Raw genomic sequence first — 21,063 nt, 5'->3', positions numbered from 1 at the left:
CGGTGGATCCTGGCATATACTACGTAACTACGGAGTATTCCGTATTTGAAGCTGAAGTTAGTACAAAGTACACTGGATGGGATTGGGAAATGTTGCTTTTCCTAGTTATAGAGCTTTGTAGTTACTTCCTTGCTGTGGGAATGGGACATCCACTTGGCAATAGACTACTCCTAACTCCGGAGTAGTTTTAAAAGATATAATACGATTTACTAACAGAAGCAGACACGTGCATATGTATGAATCCACAGAAGATATCTGAGAAAGGAGAGACCTATCAATCTAATGACAAAGCTGCCTCAGGCTTCCAATCAGGAAGGGCCTCCTCCTCATTGTCAATAACCCCCTACCAATTCCAAGGTTCCAAGGTTGCGGTCCAGCCTCGGCAAGAGAAAATCGCCTTACATTTCACGTCAAATTGATATGGCAGAGTCCCAGGTGATGCTTAACATGCCAACTAGAGTCCGGATCATGTCGGGTGTGTATAGACCAAGTAGAGCAAAGTCAGCTCCCGTATTTAGGGCCTCAAATGCCAGGCGACGTTCCAAATTTGGTCCATTCCATATCCCTACACTTTGCATGGGAACATCGATCGTCGAGGTCGTCAATCATCCTATTCAAAACGAAGACATCGAAAGACATTACGAGAACTTCTTAAAAGGCCTCTTAAAAGACATGACCAAGTCGATGCTGTAATAACCCACCTATAGAACATGGGTGCAATAGGAGTCGGTATTCCCTCCCATCTTAGCTTCAATGGTAAGGAAGTCGCTACACAATTTGGGGTTTCCCTTCTAGTAGATCTGAACTTGATAGCCTATGAGACATTCGTCGCTCCTTCTCTATCATGATCTTCTTTTTTTTTGGTCCCGGGAGCCCAGAAATTTTCTTCATCTCCCAGAAGCTGTCGCACCAGCACAAAACTTCCACTACTCCCCAAGTGCGACGACGCCCACAGGCAACTCCACCAAGCAAAATCTTCGTTCCTTTTCTATCAATACCCCATCTCCATCCAGCCACTCTCAACCATTCTTTTATCAATTTCATCGCTACAATGGCTTTCAGTGGCTTTGCCGAGCCGACCCTTCTCGACCTCGTCCCAACGCTCGTCGGCGAGTCCAATTTCACAGAATGGAATACTGCACTGAAGTGGACCCTCGATTCGCGCGACATTCGATATTACCGACTTCTTACCGGCGTGTGGAGCGAACCCAGTGCAGTCGATCCCACACAGCCTACGTCCACTGAAGTCGAGGCTCATGCCCAGTGGGATACTGCCAGTCGATACCTCCTTCCGCTACTGAACGCCACGGTTCATCAGACGGCCAAGTTCTACATTCTCGACGCGAATAATGCACGTACTGCATACGCCAACCTCCACCGCGCCTTCGCAGCCCGGTCGTACGAAGCTGGCTTCGCCAATTTCCTCAAATTCATCAACACCACATACACTTCAAACCAGCCTCAGGCTTTCGTCAACGAGTGGCGCGCCGCCCTCGCTGAGCTCCAAGAGTGCAACTCCACCAAGCTCACGCCTCTTCTCATCTTTTATCATTTCCTGCATGCTGTCAGCGCCAACCCGGCTGCGCGCTCATGGCTTGACGGCTTTCTCAATTCGAAGGTCTCCACCGATACAACTATCGAAGCAACCTTTGCGGACTTCGTTGTTTCCGAGGATCGTCGCCTCAACGCTCTCAATCAGGCTCACTCTTTTAGCTTGAATAAGGGTAAACATCTCCCTTTCTTTTGCGAGTTTCATCAACGTCAGGCTGGTCATTCCAGTGAGAACTGCTTCCGCAACCCAGCGAACCACGCCCCTTTGGATAAACCGGCTTCGGCTCCGGCTACGGTTCCCGCTCAACGTACAGTCACTCAAGACCCGCCTGCCAAGTAGAACGGCATCTTCACCATCTAGGATCTTCGTTTCCTGGGTGCTTTTCGCAATTCTTGTTCATGGGGAGGTGGTTGAATTGGATAGCTCCGTCAAAAGTTAGTTTCAGCAAGAATTGACTCCTCTCGCATACCACGCCCTGTGATATAGTCCTGCCCATGGGTGTTTCTTTACATGAAAATAGGAAGTATAGTATCGGTGTTTTTGTTACGTACACTTGGTGGTCAGCATGGACATTGAGATGGTATTTGCTGCCCGACCGCATGCGGGTAACACACGGCTCGGGCCATTATGTCTTGGCACGACGTGCATGTCTTGGCGACGATCTCGGAGGGGAAAAAAAGCAAAAAGACGTGGACTCGCGGGGAATCGAACCCCGGACCACTCCCATGCTAAGGGAGTATTATACCACTAAACCACAAGCCCAGTTGATTGGTGGATGTTCGCCATGAATGTATTGAGAAGCACTTCCGAAAAATAAAGGCAACAGCAGATATTTTTCACTCCTCTCACCTTCCACACCATAACCAAGTCTTGCTTTTCGATATTTTGGCTAATTTTATTTTATTTATTTTATTGAGAATATGGTGCTATTGTCTTGGCTGAACAAAGATTTTGTGCAAATTTTCATTCTTATTTGCAGCAGAGCTTGTGGGGACTACTGATATATATCATAAACCCTCTCTATCTTGACCTACATATCCTGTCCCAGTCAGTCTATTGTATGACCGGTTGCGCAAATCCTTGCAAGTTCTTCAGGCTGTAGCTTTGATGACAGCACTGATACTGCGAGCAGTGTAGTCGATATTGAATTTGTTCAGCCCACTAGGTAAAGAAATATGTCAGCTTAACCGTTATTCCCAAGATATGTGTATCAACCATACGCGATAGATATTCTCCCAGAGTCCTGAAGATAAACATGGTACTTGTTCCGGAGCAGAGTGACTTGTTCCACGGACAATCCAACATATCTATAGAAAGTCAGTATGGCGAATCTCCCCGAGCTTGATCTTGGTAAAACGTACGAAAACATTCCATTCTGATCAGTGATATGGCGCCAGTCACCCGGTGTTTCCAACTTCTCCAATCCTTCCCTCAGCGCAATTCGACGGTGTTTGAGTTGGTTCGCCATATCGCGCACTTCCTGTCGCCACTGGCGCTCCAATACCTGATCTGATAGGACCGTCTCGATAATCTTGGACCCAAAGTCGGGCGGCGCGCCCGACTCTGCTCTTGCGAGTAGTCTCAATTGCGTTTCTATATTCTTTCCCACTTCCTCGTTCGGAACAAGAATTGAGAGAATTCCAACGCGTTCGCTGTAAAGCCCGAAGGATTTCCCGTATGTTGAGACAAAAACAAGCGGGATTTCCTTCTCAGCAAACAAACGAACACCTTGGAGATCTGTGTCAATGTCTCCTGAGGCAAACCCGGGATATGCAGCATCGAAGAATGCCAAATGACCACGTTGAGAGAAGATCGAGGCCAGCTCTCGCCATTGGTCTAGCGATGGATCACATCCAGTTGGGTTCTGGGCTCCAGATTGAAGAAGAATGACGGATTGAGCGGGCAATAATTTTATAGCTTCCGAAAAGCTCTCAAAATCGAATGTGTTTGTCTTGCTGCTAAAATAAGGTAGAAGGCTGGTCTTAATTCCAGCAGACGCGAATACGAAAGGGTGATTCACTAGGATCTTGTTATGATTGCTTTCGGATGTACGAGTAAAGCGAGGACTTACACCAGGAGTCGCTCGGAAGGAAAATCTCGGGGTTCCCACTTTCCTTCCACGGCCCATAATGGTTTTTCAATATAACTGCGCCCACATGGCAGCCGCCACTTGCGCCGAGCGTCTGTGTTGAAACTATTCTAAGAAATAAAGTCAGATATGTAGAGAATTCGTAATAGAGGAGATCAGCGTTCTTTTACCTTTTCTCCCGCAAAAGACGATGATCTCGCCCAAATAGCAAATTGGCACTTAAATCCCTATAAATCTGGGAACCCAGAGCGGAAGGGCGATATTCATGATGCCAGTCTGGGTCATTGAATATCCTGTTCTTTGCCTGCGATGTAAACATCGAAGATTTAGTGATGTGCCAGGGGCGTAGAATGGTAAATTTTGGGTCGTTATATATACCTCTTTCACACTTGGTAGCACGTACGCCTTCCCTTCTTCCGTTTTATACACGCCCACAAGAAGATCAGTTCTGCTGGGATCGGTATCCTCTCGAAACTGTCCAACGAGAGCTGCGAGGCCATCTAGTCATGCTTTCTTAATTCGGGTTCATGTATGTGTCAATTGTATTATTTACCTGTTCGGCCCGCCGGGACGTCCTGAAACGGACTTCGAAAAGGTGTTGCTGCTATGCTTCCCATTGTGTTTCTGACAATGAGCGGAGAAAATGGGACTACTGTTAGATCTTATAGCTGCGGGGAAATAGGTGGCTTAGAGTAATATTTACCTAGTAGCACGTTATTGGCAACACGCCATCATGTCGCAATATTAGAAATGTCCCAATAGTTCACTAGTATATTTATCTCTCCACCAGAGCCCATTACTATGATCAATCTGCTAGCGATGTCGGCATTTCTTTCCTAGGGATCAGGAAATGACTAATAAATAAATTAACCAAGTGAAACATAGATTGCCTGTGCAGTCCACTGTAGAGATTGGCCTGGGTCTTCGCCCTCCAGATGCAACATCACTTGTAGTCTGCACCCACTTCCACAGAGTCTAATAGAGATCATCCGGAGAAGACGACGAGGCTTCGCCTCAAGCTGTCGGGCCGCCCACTGCTCCTCCTTTTGTTGGACGGAATCTATTTATCTGCAACGCAGGTCGCAAATAAGGGATTCAATTCCTTTCAGTTGGCGTTCAAGGTCAAAACGAAGTGGGCACCCCAAATCATTAACCATCTGTATTCAGCAGGTATTGAGGTATCTCCTTGGTATAGCTGCCTTGGCATGCAGCCTCCACACATTGCATGAGGCTTCCCAAAAAGAACTTCCGTCCCGTCAGACCCGGCCCGTAATGAGCATACTTCGCAGAATTTGTCATGATAGCATTCGTAGTTGTCGGAACTATCGGCTCCGTGATCATGCACCAGCAAGTATCGGTCATAAATTTAACGCCGAAATTCTCCAGTACTTCTACCACCCCTGCCTGGGAGGCTAAGCCATAAGAAGACCGGCCACATGTCACTATGACTGAAACCTCTTGTGCCTTGGTTCGGCCTTCGCAGAGGTGAGCCAGCCTTTTCATTTCTTTGAATGAAAAGTGTGGGTTGCCGAGGGAGACCAGATCGACGGGCTGTTGCTCGGATGCACTATTGAGCCTCTGCCAGTCGTCAATCAGATGTTCCATTTTGATATCGACAGATGGTATTTGACGCGCTTCGTCCACGACGGCACTAAGTGAAGTTGCCTCCGGGGTGACGCCCAGCATATGGAACATGGGCGCACTAGAAACAGTTGCAAACGCAGCGCCAAAGGCCTTCAAATCGTCTCTCGACGGTGCCAGTGCCTGTAGCCCAACAATCACGGGGATCCGATTTGCAGCAAGGCTACCAACTTCGTAGCCCAGTATGGGGTAGAAGGAATCGTCAATAGTATCCACCTCCGGAAGATCAACTCTCAAAATAAGCGACGCCAATCTGTTTATGTCCAAATGCGCTCCTCCTCTGGGAGCTCGCCCAGTGAGGGCGACACATATATCCAGGAAATCTGGATATTTCATGGTTCGAGCCCCAAGTACGCTATTAGCGTAGACGACCGCATTTGATTCCGCCCAAGCCACTTGTTCTCCTTGTCTTGGTGCTGTCTTAAGCTGGTATGGCGCACAGGTAAAGGTTGGCGTAGCGCCCATGTCGGTGTAGGCTTTCGCTAATTGTGTGGCTGCTTCTCCAAATGAGTTGTCGACACCTTGTTCACGCCAACGATTCTGATCGATAGAGATGGAATTCAGTGTTGTTGGAACTCGGACCTTGCCCCCCCCAGTCCCGGAGCTTTTCTGCAAACAGAAGAGATCCTGGCCCTGTATAAAGACAGCAGTCCACGTGGACCTGGGTCACATTCATTAATTCCGTGGCTCCTAGTAGACTTGCCATTCGCAAAATGATGCGGATCGCAGTAGAAGAGGCCTCCCCATGAAGTCCTTGGAGCAATTCTTTATCGAAGTCTGACAGCTGCATACCGTCGATGAAGTAATTTTTGGTTGGCTCTTGTGTGTGGTCACCGTGTGTATCATGAAAGGCTGCATCAGAAACGCGGTCGGAATCAATGTAGATGGTCTTTCCTCTCATGCCCAAAATCGCCCGGAAATCGTCCGGCTTCATCGTGACCACTGGTATGGCTTTGCCGAAAATCTCTTCCGCAACCATCACGCCGAGAGCGAGAATGTCATCTTGTCTCTCGAATAGAATGGCCTTCGGTCCTTTGTTGTTGAGGAGGAGTTCCAGCATAACCCCACTCCCAGAGCATGAACCTCGGCCACCGGGAATGGCAAGGACAGTATCGTGGAGATGATGGCCGCTCAAGTCATGATGGCGGTCAATAACCTCTCCTGTCTGAGAATTGACACCGCCCCAGAAGCTTAGCTCTAGGCCACTTGCAATAAGTGTTCCAGAAGCCTTGCCTCTGACATGGGCCGTCCCTTCAAAGACCGATGCGACGTATGGGCCCATGTTGTTATCACGGACTGCTAAATGACAGGACTCCAATTGGGCACCTTTTTCTTCACCAAGAGGTTACCTCGGCGAGCGAGATGCGTGATAAAATAGCAAGGTCGCTTACCCCTCGTTTGAATTAACGAGGACCGCCAATTTTTGCACCTGCGTCAAGTGGACTCCCGCTAATAATCACGGTCAAACCTTGAAAGAGAATATTGTCTCTCCGATTTACCGGGGTCATTACGTTGATCTCCCCGCAGCTCCTCTGGTTGGTCCGGTAACCTGGAAAATAGTGGGAACGGGTAAGCTACCCCGCCTAAGGCACGTATCCGGTGTATAAGCAAGTCGAGTCGAGTCAATGGCATTTAATTCGCATGCGTAGACTACTGGATTTCTGACTTGTGGTCGGACCTCAGAATCTCTAGGCGCTCTAGACACCCAAAGGTATTCTTCTGATCGCACTATTTGGAGACGTTAGCTGCGGAGTAAAGGGCCAACTTCAACGGTTCTGGAAAGCACGTTTGACTTATTTGACCACGCAAGACCAGATCACCATAATATTTAGAGTGCCCGTACATAGAGAACTAAACACAATGCTGTCATCGTAGCCACTAGTCGTGTGGTGGTAGATGCCTCGGTGCCTGCTTCATACCTCAGACAGGTCGCGTTCGCTAGATTAGATAGTTGTTAAGGAGCTCGCTTGTCTCTCTTCCTAATACAACTCTCTCCCTTCTGCTTTAGTCCCTACATAATGTAGATCCCAACAAGTCGGTTGTTCTCGTGAAGTTCCAACTGCATACTATCAATCCGTATTTCATGTTGTCAGTCATATAGACGTTCATCAACCTCATCAGCGAGCTTTGCAGGCGAACCTTTTTGGTGCTGTTCAAATGCTTATGTGCCCTAAGAACAGGTCCGGCTTTATCCGCTGTGATCATCTATTTGTATCTGTCCTGCAGCAACTGGGTCGGGAGTTGTAATGCTACCTTCATTTCGAGTGTGTTGTCTTGCACTGGAGCATGGAAATAGTAACACGTTGTTTTGAAATATTGGAGTGTGTATTCGCCCATTCAGGCACTGATAGTCTGCTTTCTTGAAGACCTTAGCGGTCAATCTTCTTTCCTCTCGCTCCCAGAGGATTACGTTCTATCCCCAATAGAAATTTGACGCTGTGATAACGTAGCAGATCTATTGTTAATGATACGACAAGCCCAAATACACCCTTTTGACCCTCTGCTAACAACGGGAAACCATCCACCAAGGGCCATCACCGGAGGATCATATGATTTATTTGTAGACAAAAGAGGGTCCCAATCTACTAGCGTGTCTGAGGAATATTCAGCATTTACATATGTCTGACTTTAAGCATGGCATGTTCGTAAGGTTTCAGCCTTGGAAGGCTCCCAGCGACCTTACAAAGCCCCAAACAACTTTTTGTTATATAGTAGCTGGAAAAAAAGAAGAAAAAAAGGGAAGAAAAGATAAAAAAGAGGAAAAGGGACAAAAACAGATTCAAGTACCCAATCAGCTATGCCTGTAATAGCACGTACTGTGAAGACCATGTTGCCACAATGTACTTGAACGTATACCTATGACATCACTGAAGAATTTAAGTTCAGCGCCGACTTTTCCGTAGACTCGGGACAATTTTAATTTTAAGGTTAGCGAAAATTCCCTATCATTCCACCAAGGTATTAGTTATCAGCCCACTTATTGAATACAATGATTATTATATCTATCCCGAGTTAAACCCGACCCAGGGTCAAAAGTCTCCGACAAGCTTTGACTTCGGAGGAATTGCACCCGTTGCGACATGCCGAATATCTGATTTGTGGAGTTTTGCTCGGAGGTTCGCCCTCTGTGGTTTAGCTTGACATCAAATCCGCAACGAGTTCCACAGATCTTCTAGAAGACGGATGGCTCGGCAATGGCAGTGATTGGGCTCAATAGCTACTGGTCGATCGGCATAACGTGCAGAATTCTCTAGAACAACTTTAACGTGGTTGATCGTCTTTTGATCCACACCTAGCAGAGATTTCGTTGGCTCTGTCGTGTTGAGAACTGGTGGAAAACGGCACGCTTACCTAGCTAGGGACCAGATGCCGATACATCCAAGACATGTAGAACCTGGAAGTTGGAGAAGCATTTGATTTAAAAGGAGTGCCATCCGTCTTGCCCTCTTAGTGCCATTATCCCACCTACACAACCCCATTCTCCCGCAAGATATCATTCACACACCATCATAATGAGCGTCACTTTCGAGGTTTTCCGCGGCTCCAAGGAGGGCAAGATCGTGGCCGACAAGACCACCCGCACCCTACAGCCCAACGAGGTCTATATCGAGACAACACACTCCGGTCTATGTGGCACAGATGAGCACTACCTCTCTTCCGGCATGGCTCTCGGCCACGAGGGCGTCGGTATCGTTCGCCAGGTCGGCCGGGACGTCACCAACGTAAAGGTTGGAGCGCGTGTCGGATATGGATACACACACTACGTGTGTGGAAACTGTGACAAGTGCTTGACGGGTACGAATTCCAACCCCAAAGCAAGATTAACAACATGCTAATAGTAGTCAATCAAATCAGGCTGGGACCAATACTGCGAGAATAAGAAGGAATACGGCTCACACGACCACGACCTGGGCTCGTTCAGCGGCGGCACCGTTTGGGACGCCGGATGCGTCGTCCCCATCCCGGATGGCTATGACTCCGCCGATGCTGCGCCCTTGATGTGCGCCGGCGCGACAGTCTGGACCTGTCTGACAGAGTACGGTGTCAAGCCGACGGACCGGGTGGCTATTATGGGTATCGGTGGTCTGGGTCACCTGGCCATTAAGCTCGCCTCGGCGATGGGCTGCCATGTTGTTGTTTTGTCCAGCTCAGAGGCGAAGCGTGAGGAGGCCTTCGGGTTCGGCGCGTCCGAGTACCACGTCTTCCGTAAGGGCGAGGAAATGAAGGACTTCAAGCCCGTGAACCACCTGCTGCTCTGTGGTAGCGCCAACGTCGACTACCCCAGCCTTATCCCGCTCATGGATGTGCATGGCTCAATCTACCCCTTGACTGTCGACTTTGCTCCTTCGCCCGTTCCCCTTCTCTTCATGAACATCAAGGGTATTCGTATCCAGGGTTCCCTTGTGGCATCGCGCAACAGTCTGCGCACATTGGTTAAGTTCGCTGCCGATAAGAAGATTACCCCGACTACCATGACCTTCCCCTTGACCAAGGATGGTGTCGAAACTGCTATGCAGACTCTGCGTGATGGCAAGATGAGATACCGCGGTGTTCTGGTCCGGGAGTAAATGATGATGATGATCATGATGAGAATCGATAGACAGGCTTTTAATAGCAAGCATGTATTATATTAACACCGTTAGCAGAAGATTAATAGATATGGCAAGTACAGATAGAACACACAAGAGGACATGAGCCGACCTCGTTGAGGTATCCTTAACATTATGGCGGTCGAGGTAGCTGACAATAATAAATATGCACCAGGGGAGATCTGCATATAGACATTTTGGTCATTCGTATGAACCGAAGAATCCTGGAGTGGCAACAGGAAGAGACATATTTCCTGCAGGATATAGCCAATTTGAGGCAGAGACTGGGGTACAGTCTCCAGAACGTCTCCGGATCATCCCAGGAGTTCAATTCGTGGACTGATTAAGTTGTTCATCAGTCTCAAAAGCAACCGATGGAGTATGGAGGCAGACATGTAGGAATAACTATCTGACAGAACTGAGCTCCCCCCTTGAAAGCTAGACAGGTCTGGAATGTCTAATTGGCTGATATTTAGTATCCCAATTCCCTTTTCAAGTTTGCCAAACCAATTAGGCAGACATTAACCCCTTGTGATAGCCCCACATCGATGGGGCGGTGAGACAGTGCGCTACTGAAGCCCGCCTCGAGGTGGGGGCCAAGGGTTCGAGACGATCGTGAATGGTCATGTCGCCAAGTCGAGACCTACCACACCATTTTTGGTTTCCCAATGTCCCCACGCCAGTGTGCACATCGCGGGGCTGCGCGACCTATGGCACGAGCTTAAAGATAGGTGCCGGCGAATCTCTCACGTTTCGCAATATGTACGGTCATCACCGGTCCACTGGTGACAACGATGACAAGCACCACGGATGCGCGCGGAGTTGTTGTGCCTATCACCAATTTATATATCAGCAGCAGCGGTTAGCTCGGTTTTCATTCGCGTCGGGGCTTAGCAGTGGTTCTGATGTGGTAAGGATAGAGTTATTCGAGGTCTTGTTCTCGTATTTTGGACCCTTGGAACCGTTCTCCGCTTTGATTTTGGGAATCTCCTGTTGAAGATCTGAGGTAATCACATACTAGCTTCGATTAAGAGCATGGATTAAAAACAAGTCTATATGAAACCAAGCCAAATGCGGAAGGTGAAGGATTAGACAAGGTTTGTCATGATATCAGCAGTGTCATGGCCCAATGATGGCTGCCCGAGTGGAGCCAATGTCTCAACTCTATTGGAATATGCTAATTACCCCATCGGGATTTAGCTTCAAACCCACCTCCACAACGATCGACCGTTCAAATTTCACCCTTTGTCGTGCCCCTGCCTCCCGAGATCCATTGTCTTCAAGATTCAGTTCAGATTCACTCCAACTTCAACTCCCCACCATGTCCACTTTCCTATGAACGGCTTCGGCCCGCAGCATAGCTCATCAATTCCAGCATCTTTCTCCTACACTCATCGCTGGCTTGATCTTCACCATTCACCAATATGGCAGGTGAATCGGGTCCTGTCGAGGTGTCTCGGCCGATTGCAATGGTGATTGCAGGTCTCCTCACCCTGGCGTGTTGGAACGTCCTCCAAATCCTCGTTTCCATTTTCAATACCTTCAAGCGCCGTCGCGGCCTTTACTTCTGGAGCATGGTGATCGCCACCTTGGGAATTCTTGTTCACGCTCTTTCGACATTCCTTCGCTACTTCGCTCTCGCTCCGAATTTTCCCATGTGCGTTTTGATCTGCATCAGCTGGTATTCTATGGTCACTGGACAGTCTGTGGTGCTGTACTCACGGCTGCATCTGGTTACGAACTATGATTCCTACTCCCGCTGGGTGCTGGGCATGATCATCTTCAACTTCTGCGCCTTGCATATTCCCACCACTGTGCTCTTCCTCGGGATCAATCTTGGCGTCAAAAGCTTTATCCGTCCGTTTGATATATACGAGCGTGTTCAACTGGCTGGATTCGCCGCCCAGGAGACGATTATCAGTGGGTTATACATCTGGGAAACTATGACCAGCTTGAGACCCGTTTTGGCGATGAAGGGCCGTCGGGGTCAGAAAGTTGTTATCAATCTACTTGTCGTCAACACTTTCGCAGTTTTATTGGATGCAGCCCTCCTGGCGACAGAGTATACAAACCATTTTGACGTGCAGACTACCCTCAAGCCAGTCGTCTACAGTATCAAGTTGATGCTAGAGTTCACAGTACTCAACAGTTTGCTTCTTGTGATCCGCACAAATCCATCGGCTATTGAAGACGTCGAACAACTACATGATGATCTTCACATCGACACAGGATGGAGTGGGAAAAACTCCAACAATACTGCCGTTTTTCTCGGCGATCCAGGACAGTCCGATCAAAGTGATGACGGGGTCCAAATATCACCTATAAGATCAGATCCCTCTTGGGTTTCGTTCGACCATCGGGTCAAGCCCGCTTGAGAGATATTTCTGTACTATGATTTGTTTCAATTTCATGTTTATCAAGATACCCCATATTCGTTATATTACTTTAGCTTAGCCGTGGCCATTAGTTATCTGTAAGAGAGATCATTGTGATTAAATCACCCGTCAATAGTCTTCTAATACCCATCATCTAGCTGATATTAATTTTAAGATTTCCACATCAAACCATATGAGCGGCGGCCATAAGACTAGTCCTGACATGGCGACCACCTCAACATTGTATTAGCACACACCAAAAGGGTCACACGGACCGGGAGCTCCCCCCCGGACGTCTGTTGAGAATCCCAGCTATTTCCAGGATTCAACTCTAATTTTCTAATCAGGGGTGCACTATGCAGATCTCAGGTATGGAGAATCTGAGCTTTGACTCCTGCCAAAGGAAGACTAGTGTCCTTGGCTGTATGCGGTTTGATCATACTCGTGTTGTCGCCAGCATACAACCGGCTATCACACTGCATCGGCGACTCGATGTTTTTAATTCAGCCTGCTTGCAGTCAGTTTTTGCTTCTTGTTGTTGATTCTCACTGTTTCCTACCGATTCTTTTGGTCTATCATACTGGAAGGAATACGAAGAAGAAGCACATATGTGCTTCTTTCCATGGATGAAATAGATTAGACAATTACATTTCTCTTTACTTGCTACAGTATACGAGCTTGGAATTCTTATTTCTTGTATTTTTTTTATAGTATTATTTTGTCTCAATATATATGCTGTATAGATTTTTACATCCATATATTCCAGTCTTCCATTGGCCAGGATTCTCGGTTCCCTAATTCTCCCCTCGTCTATCGCGCACTCATATCTTTCTTTTTTTATGGTCTATTTCACCAATTCACCCTAGCCCACTTCATTATATCAGATCCCTTTACTCATAACTTAGTACATACGACCATAGGGTGTGGAAAATAGGGCTTCCCGTCCGCTCAGCCGTACTCAAGCCACACGCCGGTGAGTTAGTAGTTGGGTGGGTGACCACCAGCGAATCCTCACTGTTGTATGTTTTTGTTCCGACCTATATTTTCTATTTTTGATCAATGTCTCTCTCCCCAAAGCATTTTTCGACATTTTTTCTAGTGTCGTTATGAATAAGTATTATGTATAATATCACATCATTAGATAACTACTAGTAGTTAGAAATTTTTGTGGAAGTTCCTAACACTATATATACTATGGGCACGCGTTAGAGTAGCGTTCAGTCATAAAGATTAATTGTACGATGATAGTCTTATATTGCAAATAGCCAAGTATAAAAAACAAGCCGAGAGGAGAATTCTAATTATTGCCTCACATAACGGTGGTAGGGCAACAGGAAATCACACATTGCGTTCGTAAACAGAGAAAAGCGGATCGTGTACACCAGTCAACAAACTATGGACCGCAGTAGAAATTTCAAACGCCAAAAGCTCCACATTCTCCTGCCCAATGCTTGAACTCGATCCGAATACTTCGATTTTTATCCCAGCGAATGAAGAGGTAGAGCATATCCAGATTTCTGATGAGGGAAGGAGCCGACCTGACAGGGAAAATGCAGTGGACTTGTTTCCATCAAGGGTGAGATCGAGGTGAGTATTGGCAAGTTGATGTTGAACAATAAATGTGAACTGGGTCGTGTGGGCCCATTCGGTACAATTCTTGACGATCTGGGAGAGTTCAATTGACTCATAATTCAAACACCGAGTGTGCTGTGCTTGGGCATGAGTCAAGTAGTCAATTGCCGTCATTGACGGATTTAGAACCACGCGGTAAGGAATGTAGTTGGTGCATGGTCCAACGATATCATCGAATTCATCAGAAATCAAACTGCGACCGCTCACAGTTTGTCCCAGAACAATGTCATTTTTGTCAGTGAAGTGTGCCAGTACAAGGCAAGAGGCAGCTTTTACAACTGTGGCCGGCGTAATCTCTGACGGAATTGGTGGCAGTGGAAGGCTGTAAGTCCCAACAACTGTTATAGGGTCCGCCCGATGGAAGGGGCCTGAGGGGGGAGACTTGAAGCTCGAAGGTAAAAGAGTAATCACAGAGTCCTGCAAATAGGTTCTCCAAAACTCGTAAGCTTTGCTAAAATCTTGCTGAGAGAGGAGGGCGAGATATTGACGGAAGTCACTAGAAGCGACGGGCCGAGTTCCTTTGAAAATCGTCTCAAAATCGCTCAGTACTCTTGGAAGAGAAACCGCGTCATATTGAGCGTGTGCTAGTCGCATTATGAATTGATGCTTGACGAGACCCTTATTGGAAACCAGCGTGAACAAAGTCGGGTGATCGACTGAAAGAACAGGGACAAGTTGCTCAGCATCACAAAGCTTCGCAGCAAAGGCTTCCAGAGAATCATCTGTATCATCTGTTACAATTATACGGAAAGGGACGTGATTTGTGCAGTCCCGAACTGATTGCTTAAGTTGGCCATTGTCTTCCACAAAGGCAGTGCGAAGGATACTGTGATTGCGCAGAATCAAGTCACATGCCGATCTTAAACGATCCTGATCAATTCTGCCATTGAAGGAAAACCGGAAATGCGACCATGGATAGCGTTTGGTGAGAAAGTCTTGCGCGCCTGTGACCAGAAAAGGGGCGGCGGAGTTTGCGTCCGAAGAAACAGTCACTTCCTGCTTGGGTTCCGGTGTGGCAGAGTTCGGGTCGAGCACTGAGGGTTCGTCGGGGGAAGTGATATCTCGTCGAGTGGCAGCGAGTTCTGACAGTGAGGAGCTGTTCAAGACATCCATGACTGTGAAGCCAAACCCGGCGCGTCGAGCAACGGCCATCATTTTCATAGCTGTAATAGAATCACCACCGACTGAAAGGAAGCCATCTCGACGTCCTATTTCGTCAGGTATAATATCCAGAAGATCCGCCCAAATATCTCGCAAGAGTTCCTCAGACTTATTTTGCATGTGTTCTTTTTCGTGCGGTGCCACCATGAAGCTTTGTATTTCCGATGGCAGCAAGTCTTGCACCTCCTGCCGAAGACAACGTCGATTGGCCTTGCCTGTGAGAGTGTGCGGAATGCGCCATACCGGAAGAAGCATTGTTGGGACCATGTAGGAGGGGACCAGTTTCCGGAGGCGTGTCTGAACAAAGGACGATGCATTTCTGAACTCAGAATCCGCAGGTGCAATACATGTATCACTGTTTTTCATATCTTCTGGCACGTTGACGGTACCGAGCTTGATCCAAGCAACGAGCATAGTCGCTGTAGTGCTCGCAGTCATTTTCATCACTTCAGCGACTACCTCGACGGCGTTGGGGAAAATGCGCAAGACCGCAGTTTCAACCTCACTCAGGTCTATGAGCTGACCTCGAAGCTTAATACGTGTGTCCTTGCGTCCCATGTATTGAATGGTGCCATCTGGTTGGTACTTTACTAGATCTCCCGTTCGATAAATAACCGACGGGGCGTCTGAACGAATTTGAGATCTCCAGGCAGGACATTTGATGAAAGATCTCCTGGTAACATCTGGTAGGTTAAGATAGCCGTGGGCCAAGAAAGGACCCTCCAACAGAAGCTCCCCAACCGCGCCAATTGCAGCCAGTCGCTGGGGATTTGTCGGTTCAGTGACCCATCCCAAGCCACCAACAATGTGACCGATGACACCGGACTTCCAACGACCTTCCAATATAGGTCCAACGCCACAAATTGTTGCCTCGGCGGGGCCATACCCGTTGATTAGAGACCGACCATGCGCCCAAGTATCCGCATTGTCGCGTGTAACAGTCTCGCCCCCAAGAACAAGGGTTGTCAAAGATGGGACCTCGGATGGAGACATTGTTTGCACGGTGGTCGGTGTCAAGAAGGCCCAGTTGACATTCATGCGCCCGATGACTTCTGCAAGACAATTTTTGCGCTCAAACTCAGAAGGGACACACACAGTCCCCCCTGCAGCCAATGTGGTAAAGATCTCATAGATGCTGACATCAAATGCATAGGACGAAAAGTGGAGTGCCCGAGTACCTGAATGGAACTTCATAGCATTGCTGTTATGGTAGATGCTGGAGCTCAATGCACGGTGTGAGATGACAATCCCCTTCGGCTGTCCAGTGCTACCCGACGTGAACATGATGAAGGCCGGGTCTTCTGGAGAACCTTTGAAAGATCTATCGCCGTTCTCCTCAAGGCTGTTGAGGAATGGCGCTGTCAAGCGTACTTCGATGGGACAAAGATCACCTGACGAGGCCCTGGTAGCTTCACTGTTGATCATCACAAAGCTGCCAGCGTGTTTTGTAATCTGCTGTAGTCGCTGCTTGGGATGGTCTGGATCGAGTAGAATACACGTTCCACCAGACCAATGGACTGCAATAATAGCGGCAATGCTCCACTTACTTCTCTCCAGGCAGATTGACACAAAAGAGCCGGAGTGGACTTGCAACTTTTTTAAATGACGAGAAAGACGCAGCGAGTGTGAGACAAGTTCATCGTATGTCCAAGATCCATCCCAGGAGCAGACTGCAACCTCGTGAATCCGGCAGGTGGATTGGGCAAGAACCAGTTGTGGCAGACATCGCGCATCTGCCAGTGGCATGTCCCGGTTCCAACGTTGAAGTTGAAGGAGATCACTCGGGCTAGCCATCTGTATATCTCCAGGGGTCGGGGAGGATGTCTCGTAGATTCGGCGGAGAATATTTTCATATTGACTCATCATCCGAGTGACCTCGGTTGAAGAAAGGATGTCAGTATCGAAAGTCACATTTATTGATATGGTTCCTCTGTCGAGGCTGGGGTGGAACACGATCATCAGTGCACGATCGGTAAAGCGGGAATAGCTCATGCCGGTAGACGTAGAACCACTGGATACAGCAAGAAGTCCAGAGTCGCTTTCGCCTTCAACACCGGAGGCGGCCTCAATAACAAGTTGAGTCTGAAAATTACAGGCCCTTGCAGCATCCGAGGAACATCTGGAAATTCGTGGCAGACCGGCTTGCTCATGGGGAATAACCCGTGTGAGAACATCCTGAATGCCATCCAGCGCAGATTTAAAAGACGCGTCGCGGTTGACCTTCACACGTAGAGGAATGGTTGCGATCGTTGGTCCAACAATCGTTTCGATACCGGGCACTGGTGCATTGCGTCCACTCACGGTGATCCCATAGAGAACTTCGGCAGATTCTGTATAGTGAGCTATGAGTAGAGTCCAGGCCAAATGGATATATGTTGCCACTGTATGTTCAGTACTACCTGTGGTATCCAGGTTTCTGATCACATGGTTGAGTGCCCCTGTTGGGGAGGGGCAATAGTTGCTGGATGGCAGGGCTGGAAAGACTGGAGCATCTAATCCTGAGAACTCACAGGCCCAGAATTCTTCAACGTTCTGTAGGTGTTGAGTGTAATAAACGAAAGGCGAGAATGGAGATTTTGCCACGCTCCTCCCTTCGTACGCGTCCTGGAATTGGCTCTGGACAAGGTGGAGTGACCAGCCATCCCAGATAGAATGATGAATGGTCACCGTCAGCTCTCGAGTCGGACGGCTATATTTAAATTTCACAAGGCATCCCTTTGTGCTGAGACCACCTTCCTGGATATGGCCCTGACCCTGTTCCACGCACATGGACTCTTCCCAAGCAAAATCGTCCAGCAAAACCACTTGCATAAAGCACTTTTTAGTTGGAACAATACGAGTACGAAGAATGGGGTTCGCAGTTGTAATGGCCTTGAAAGCAGACTTCAACAGGACAGGATCCACGCCATCCTGAACCTGAAAGACAATATCACCCATATACATGCCCGGTTCCTTGATAGATGTTGCGAACATTCCTTCTTGTAGTGAAGTGCAGGGATAAACGTCTTCGACTTCTTGAGGGCAAATCCCGTGTTGATTTTCCAGGACTTGCATAACCTCATCACGAGAATCCCTGTTCATAAATGCAGGCGTACCATGCATATCCAAGCCCACAAGGGGAGTGCACTCTATCGCACGCTCAGCTTGGTCTGATACTGTGATTTTTGAGGAAAGGATGTCTTGCATCGAGATTATGAGGCCAGTCTTTCGGGCTGCGCCTGCAAGACGGATGGCAAGGAGGGAATCACCACCAAGCTGCAGGAAAGTGTCACGAATTCCAATTAGCTCAGGTGAGAGACACAGTATCTCTGAATAGAGACGTCTGAGCAGCGCCTCCGTTTGAGTTGCTGGGGGCTCCTTGGTGGCTTCAGTGCCAACTGACCCCAAGTTAAACTCCTGCATCTGATCTCCAGACATCCTGAGGGCAGTGGCTCGTAGAAGGTTTCGATCAATCTTTCCTGAAGGGACTTTTGGGACCGTGGCGAGCGGGATGAATGTATTTGGTACCATGTAGTCGGGGAGGCGTTCCCTCAGTCGTTGTTGGCTTGTGCGGAAAAGCTCCGTCGTAGCGCATTGCGGAGCGTAAAATAAATCTTCATAGATTCGGGTGCCCTTGTACGGTGCAGGTAATACGACAAAAGCAACAAGCTTCTCTTGCTCGTTGTTCTGGGGCACGATTCTCTCGACGAAAATCTCTGTGATTATCGTAGAAAGACATTCACAAAGATGGTTTTCAATCTCACCCAGCTCAACTCGTTGGCCACGGATTTTGACTTGACGGTCCTTTCGGCCGTGAATGAGGATTTCACCTGAGTTGATACCGATCGATGCAAGATCACCAGTGAGGTAGGTTCGAATGGTGCCTGGTATGCCGGCACGCGTTCTCCTGAGCCACAATGGGGGTCGAATGAATACCTCACGGGTCGCTTCTGGGTTGTTCAGGTAGCCCCTCCCGACAATAGGACCCTCTATGAGGAGTTCTCCAACTTCTCCATGGGGCATTTGCTGCTCAGGGTCATCTGGACTGACGATCCATGCGACTGCGCCAGTGCAAAAGCCAATGTTATTGGGTCTTCCTGTCGGCATAACAGCAGATAGAACTGTGGAGTTGACAGAGCATTCTGCTGGACCATACGCATTCATCAAGGAAATGCCCAGCTTGTTGTAGAATAAAACGTCGGATGTACGCATTGTCTCGCCGCCCAAAATGAGTGTGGTGCCCGGGCGGCCACTGGTCCAAGCTATCGTTCTTGCAAAGGAAGGAGTCAGGAAGGCGTGGCTGATCCGGAAACTATCAAAGACCTGACGAAAAAGCACCGGGTCTGTTCTCTGATCGCTGCCCATTACACACAGACAAGCTCCCGCCATCAGTGTGCTCAGAGTCTCCATGAGGCTAACATCAAAGGCATACGACGCGAACTGAAGAACGCGTGAATCTCGGCGGATTCCAAAAGCCTTGAGATGATGTCGCGCACCGGAACAATACGACTGATGCTCGATCACAACGCCCTTGGGCTTTCCAGTTGACCCTGATGTGAACGCAACATACAGTGCACGGTCAGGGTGGCCACGAAACACTCGAGATTGACCAGATGCAGATCGACAGACGTCGGCCAAGTGTTCGACGACAAGAGAAGGAGCCAAGTGAGAGGATTGCTCACTCCTTTCCTCGCACGTAAGAATAAACTTACTATTGATCTCTTGGCAGATTGCGTGAAGTCTCGACTGAGGGTGTGAAGGATCGAGTAGAGTAAATGCGGCCCCGCTCTTCATGACTGCGAGGATAGCAACCGTAGTCCAACGAGTTTTATCCATATAGATTGCCACAATGGTTTCTGGCTGAACTCCCAGCATCATTAAGACAACTGCAATATTTGAAGAGATCCTTTCGAGCTCTGCATAACTGAATGACCCGTCCCATGCCAAAACCGCCGTGTCGTCTGGGGATTCTTCAGCGCGTTCCTTAATAACATGATGGACGCATGTTCTCCAGGGTGTGAGAGCTGCCGAAATTTCTAGGTGAGACATATAAGCCAAAAAGCCTTTGAAGCAATGCTTCAAGAATGGAAATTCATACTGTATACATCCGATACGCCGACGATAGGGTTTGACCATTGCGGTGCCTCTTTGTCAACTATATCACCAACACCCGAGGGTTGAGACATGCGTGGAAGAACTTGGAGCATGACAAGCTTTCTAGTTGGCCCATTGTCAGATGAAACACCGAATAGACTGGTACATACCAACAATTGTGAATCGCCGTCAATGAAGGTATTCTGAGATTCTATTGTGTTACTCTTCCCTGAACTCTGTAGGATCGCCCCCTCCTGGTACATATAGAGTTTTGAATGCATTGATAGCAGTTATAATTATAGCATAGTCTTCAACCCTAAAGTCCAACGCCGGTACAGAACCCGCATGCACTAGTCTATATCTAATCAAGCTAAGAAGCTTTATGCATGCACGAGGTGCGTATGACACTACAGATTCTTGTGGCTCAGCTGGAAACGCACGGAGGCCCAATATATTGAACAGTGCATGCGCAGTTCTAATGCACTCAAGAGCAAGTTTTTGGCTTTAATATGCTACTGCCTTAGTGCATAGAAATACCCTGACTAGCTGATACATACGTATATTATAGAGTTCACACCAAAGAACCTGCAAATGCAAGCTCCTAGCAACTATTGATAAGTAGAAAAAGCAAACAAAAAAAAAGAAAGAAGGAAAAAGAAAAGTAAAGATCCTGAACAGATTGGCTACTTGGAATATTTCTCCTTGAACAGGGTCTAGAGTCCAGTGGACCAGCAGCAGGAGATTGCTCATGAGATATTAGGAGCGGACATGGTTTGGACTTTTGGACATAGCTCGCTCGTGGGGGGGTTTTTCACATTGCCCCGAGCGAGGACATTGACTTAGAAAATTCGGGGGAACCAATGAGCCCGTCCACTGCCGTACCGCTTTGGAAGAAATAAATGTGCTTCATAGACCAGTTGAAGTGATTGCTTTTACTCGAATGCACAGCCG

At 48.1% G+C, this 21,063-nt stretch overlaps 6 protein-coding genes across 6 annotated transcripts; 3 read left to right on the top strand and 3 right to left on the bottom strand.

Moving 5' to 3' along the window:
• Nucleotides 1–1,051: 1,051 nt before the first annotated feature.
• On the top strand, nucleotides 1,052–1,891 carry N7519_000280 (uncharacterized protein; the record flags this gene model as incomplete). The annotated part of the gene is made up of 1 exon (XM_057287059.1): nucleotides 1,052–1,891. One exon carries the CDS (start codon nucleotides 1,052–1,054, stop codon nucleotides 1,889–1,891), a length of 840 nt encoding a protein of 279 aa, XP_057153142.1.
• Nucleotides 1,892–2,643: 752 nt separating this feature from the next.
• Nucleotides 2,644–4,258, bottom strand: N7519_000279 (uncharacterized protein; the record flags this gene model as incomplete). Its single annotated transcript, XM_057287058.1, has 6 exons — nucleotides 2,644–2,713; nucleotides 2,773–2,859; nucleotides 2,914–3,571; nucleotides 3,624–3,751; nucleotides 4,045–4,129; nucleotides 4,195–4,258. The coding sequence occupies 6 exons, from the start codon at nucleotides 4,256–4,258 to the stop codon at nucleotides 2,644–2,646; spliced, it is 1,092 nt and encodes a 363-aa protein (XP_057153141.1).
• A 532-nt stretch (nucleotides 4,259–4,790) lies between these two features.
• On the bottom strand, nucleotides 4,791–6,564 carry N7519_000278 (uncharacterized protein; the record flags this gene model as incomplete). Its single annotated transcript, XM_057287057.1, has 2 exons — nucleotides 4,791–5,915; nucleotides 5,938–6,564. 2 exons carry the CDS (start codon nucleotides 6,562–6,564, stop codon nucleotides 4,791–4,793), a joined length of 1,752 nt encoding a protein of 583 aa, XP_057153140.1.
• Nucleotides 6,565–8,794: 2,230 nt separating this feature from the next.
• On the top strand, nucleotides 8,795–9,850 carry N7519_000277 (NAD(P)-dependent alcohol dehydrogenase; the record flags this gene model as incomplete). The annotated part of the gene is made up of 2 exons (XM_057287056.1): nucleotides 8,795–9,077; nucleotides 9,138–9,850. The coding sequence occupies 2 exons, from the start codon at nucleotides 8,795–8,797 to the stop codon at nucleotides 9,848–9,850; spliced, it is 996 nt and encodes a 331-aa protein (XP_057153139.1).
• A 1,445-nt stretch (nucleotides 9,851–11,295) lies between these two features.
• N7519_000276 (uncharacterized protein) lies at nucleotides 11,296–12,246 on the top strand (the record flags this gene model as incomplete). Its single annotated transcript, XM_057287055.1, has 1 exon — nucleotides 11,296–12,246. The coding sequence occupies one exon, from the start codon at nucleotides 11,296–11,298 to the stop codon at nucleotides 12,244–12,246; it is 951 nt and encodes a 316-aa protein (XP_057153138.1).
• Nucleotides 12,247–13,584: 1,338 nt separating this feature from the next.
• On the bottom strand, nucleotides 13,585–19,896 carry ftmA (nonribosomal peptide synthetase ftmA; the record flags this gene model as incomplete). The annotated part of the gene is made up of 1 exon (XM_057287054.1): nucleotides 13,585–19,896. The coding sequence occupies one exon, from the start codon at nucleotides 19,894–19,896 to the stop codon at nucleotides 13,585–13,587; it is 6,312 nt and encodes a 2,103-aa protein (XP_057153137.1).
• Between the last annotated feature and the right edge of the window lie 1,167 nt (nucleotides 19,897–21,063).

This window comes from Penicillium mononematosum (assembly GCF_028829835.1).
Source record: "Penicillium mononematosum strain IBT 11891 chromosome Unknown utg000001l:1.0-4488741.0:1.0-4491989.0, whole genome shotgun sequence".
Taxonomy (NCBI): Eukaryota; Fungi; Ascomycota; class Eurotiomycetes; order Eurotiales; family Aspergillaceae; genus Penicillium; species Penicillium mononematosum.
The sequence above is the reverse complement of the archived record's forward strand: the minus strand, read 5'-3'. Positions and strand labels throughout refer to the sequence as shown.